This window comes from Corapipo altera, unplaced genomic scaffold (assembly GCF_003945725.1).
Source record: "Corapipo altera isolate COAL_440 unplaced genomic scaffold, ASM394572v1 59217, whole genome shotgun sequence".
Lineage (NCBI taxonomy): Eukaryota > Metazoa > Chordata > Aves > Passeriformes > Pipridae > Corapipo > Corapipo altera.
The window spans coordinates 1-2,901 of NW_020888435.1; the positions used below are offsets into that span (position 1 = coordinate 1).

General features: G+C 62.7%; 1 protein-coding gene across 1 annotated transcript; it reads right to left on the minus strand.

The window, feature by feature from the left end:
* Window positions 1-146: 146 nt before the first annotated feature.
* LOC113941960 (dynamin-2-like) lies at window positions 147-2,462 on the minus strand (the record flags this gene model as incomplete). Its single annotated transcript, XM_027633092.1, has 5 exons — window positions 2,219-2,462; window positions 1,685-1,783; window positions 999-1,159; window positions 707-849; window positions 147-282 (listed from the first exon to the last, which is right to left on the minus strand). Coding segments are annotated over exons 1-5 (654 nt in total), but the record flags the coding sequence as incomplete, so codon positions are not given.
* Window positions 2,463-2,901: the final 439 nt, after the last annotated feature.

The following is a 2,901-nucleotide window of genomic DNA, read 5'->3' on the forward strand; positions in this document are numbered from 1 at the left end:
GGAGAAGGGATGGGAGAACACGGAGAAGGGGTGGGAGACCATGGAGAAGGGGTTGGAGAGCATGGAAAAGGAGTTGGAGAACATGGAAAAGGAGTTGGAGAACATGGAGAAGGGGTGGGAGAACATGGCCTCAGCACCGGCCTCACCTTCACCAGCTCAAAAGGGAATCTCTCGTGGAAGATCCGGTTGATCCTGGCACCCCCGGAGAGCTCCACAGTGTCCACCTGGTCTCCCGACCCCTCGATCCGCTTCTCGAAATCCACACCGAACTGCTGGACCATCCTGGGGGGAAATAAATGGGATGAAAGGGGCTCCCAGATCCCACCCCGCAGCTGGGGAAAAAAAAACTCCCCCGGTTCCTCCGGCTGGGGAGGGAGAACCAAAAATCCCAAAATCCCGGTTTTCCTGCCCTCTGGGAGGAGGGTCTGCCAGGGATGGAGGCGGTCAATGCTTGGACAGCAAACCTTTCCCTTCGGAGCAGGCAGGGAATGCTGATCCCGGCCCCTGGGATGCTCCGGGGGCATTCCTGGGAGCAGCTTTTCCCCATCCCTCCCCTCTGGAGCTGCAGGGCCCGACCACGTGGCTATTCCAGCTCTTCCCAAGATGGGGAAGAGCAGAGCGATCAGATTCCCGCTCCGGGAATGCTCCCAGGGCCGGGAAAGGCGGGAAGGCAGCGCCTGAGGGGGAGAGGCCGAGAGGAACCTACTGCAGCAAAGCTTTGGTTTTCCGCGTGGGGTCGTCGGGCCGGAAGTTCTTGTACTCCTCCACCTCCTTTTCCAGGGAAAGCAGCTGGCTCTGGAGTTTGCTGCGCAGCGAGGGCAGCGTCTCCCGGATGTGGTTGGTGAGTTGCTGTGGGAAGGGGGGGATAGGGAGGAGGAGGAGGGCGCTGAGCCGAGGAAGGCTCGCGGGGCGGCTCCCGCTTTTCCGGGCAGCTCCCGCTTTTCCGGGCAGCTCCCACTTTTCCGGGCGGGAGGAAGGTCGGGAAGGGCCCGTCCCACCTGGTTGAGGACCCTCTGGAGGTGGGGGGTGCCCATGCGCTCGGCCATGTGCCGGTAGGCCGGGTGGGACAGGAAGAACTTGCGCTCGGCCGCCAGCGCGGCGCGGATGTCCTTCTTGCCGTCAATGTCCTTCTGGCTGCGGTTCACCACCCCGATGTACCCTGGGCCAGCAGGGAGAGGGCATGGAGAGCGGGGAGGAGGGGTGGGAGAGCACGGAGAAGGGGTGGGAGAGCACGGAGAAGGGGTGGGAGAGCAAGGAGGAGGGGTGGGAGAGCATGGAAAAGGGGTGGGAGAGCACGGAGAAGGGGTGGGAGAGCACGGAGAAAGGGTTGAAGAACACGGAAAGGGGTGGGAGAGCATGGAGAAGGGAAGGACCTGAGTGTGACACCCAGAGTGACCCGAGGGGGACACAGGGAGTGACCCAAGGGAATGACCTGAGTGTGACACCCAGAGTGACCCAAAGAGGACACAGAGGACACCCAGAGTGACCCGAGGGGGACACTGTGGGCACACCCAGAGTGACCCAAGGGTGACACCCAGAGTGACCCCAGGGGGACACAGGGGACACCCAAAGTGACCCGAGGGGGACACAGGGCACCCCCAGAGTGACCCCAGGGGGACACAGGGCACCCCCAGAGTGACCCCAGGGGGACCCAGGGCACCCCCAGAGTGACCCCAGGCTGTACCTCTCCGTAAGGGCAGCAGTTTGTTCTCCAGCACGTCCCGGGCGTCGGTGCCCTCGTCCATCAGGTCCAGCTTGGTGATGACCCCGATCGTCCGCAGCCCTGCGGAGGCAGAGCCAGCAATCAATCAATCAATCAGTGCTAATTAATCACATCCAAACGAGCCTGGGGGGGGATGGGAACCCAAAAGGGCCCCCGGGGCTGAGCAGAACCCGAGGATGGGGGGAGGAGGAGGAAGAGGAGGAGGAGGAGGAGGAAGAGAAGGAAGAGAAGGAGGAAAGAGAAGCCCTTTGGCATCAAAATCCATCAGTGGAAAAAGTGGCAGAGAGGAGAACAAGGAGGAAGAGGAGGAGGAGGAGGAGGGAAGAGAAGTCCTTTGGCATTAAAATCCACCAGTGGAAAAAGTGGCAGAGAGGAGAACAAGGAGGAAGAGGAGGAGGAGGAGGAGGAGGAGGGAAGAGAAGCCCCTCTGGCACCAAAACCCCACGCCAGCCCCGACACTTCCCAGCTCCTGGGGAGCCCCCCCAGCCCTCTGACCTTGAGGGTCGACCTCCTTGGCCATCTTGAGGGCGTCGGAGTTGGCCAGGTCCATGTTGGCCGGGGTGACGGCCAGGATGAGGCTGCTCTCCCTGCTGATGAACTGCAGGATCATGTCCCTGATCTGGAACTCGATGTCCTGGGGCTGGTCCCCCACTGGCACCTTGGTGATGCCCGGCAGGTCGATCAGGGTCAGGTTCAGCACTGGGGGGGGGGGCACGGAGGGGGTGCAATCAGGGGGTTAGAGGGGTTTTGGGAAACACCTCTGGGATCGTCCCGCTCTGACCCGACCCCACCTCGGCACCCAGAGCACGGCAACACATCCAGGCTCTTCCCAAAGGGTGACTCCCCCTCCTCCCTGGGCAGCCCATTCCAAGGCCTGACCACCCTCCCCGGGAAGGATTTCTCCTGGATGTCCAACCCACAGCTCAAGGCTGTGCCCTCTCATCCAGGGAGCAGAGCCCGACCCTCCCAGCTCCCCCTTCCTGTCAGGGGGTTGTAGAGAGCCAGAAGGTCCCCCCTGAGCCTCCTCCTCTCCAGGCTGAGCCACCCCAGCTCCCTCAGCTGCTCCAGCCCTTTCCTCAACCCCGTTCCCTTCTCCGGACGCGCTCCAGCCCCTCAACATTCCCCTTAAACTGGGCCCAGCACTCGAGGTGAGGCCTCCCCAGTGCCCAACCCGGGGG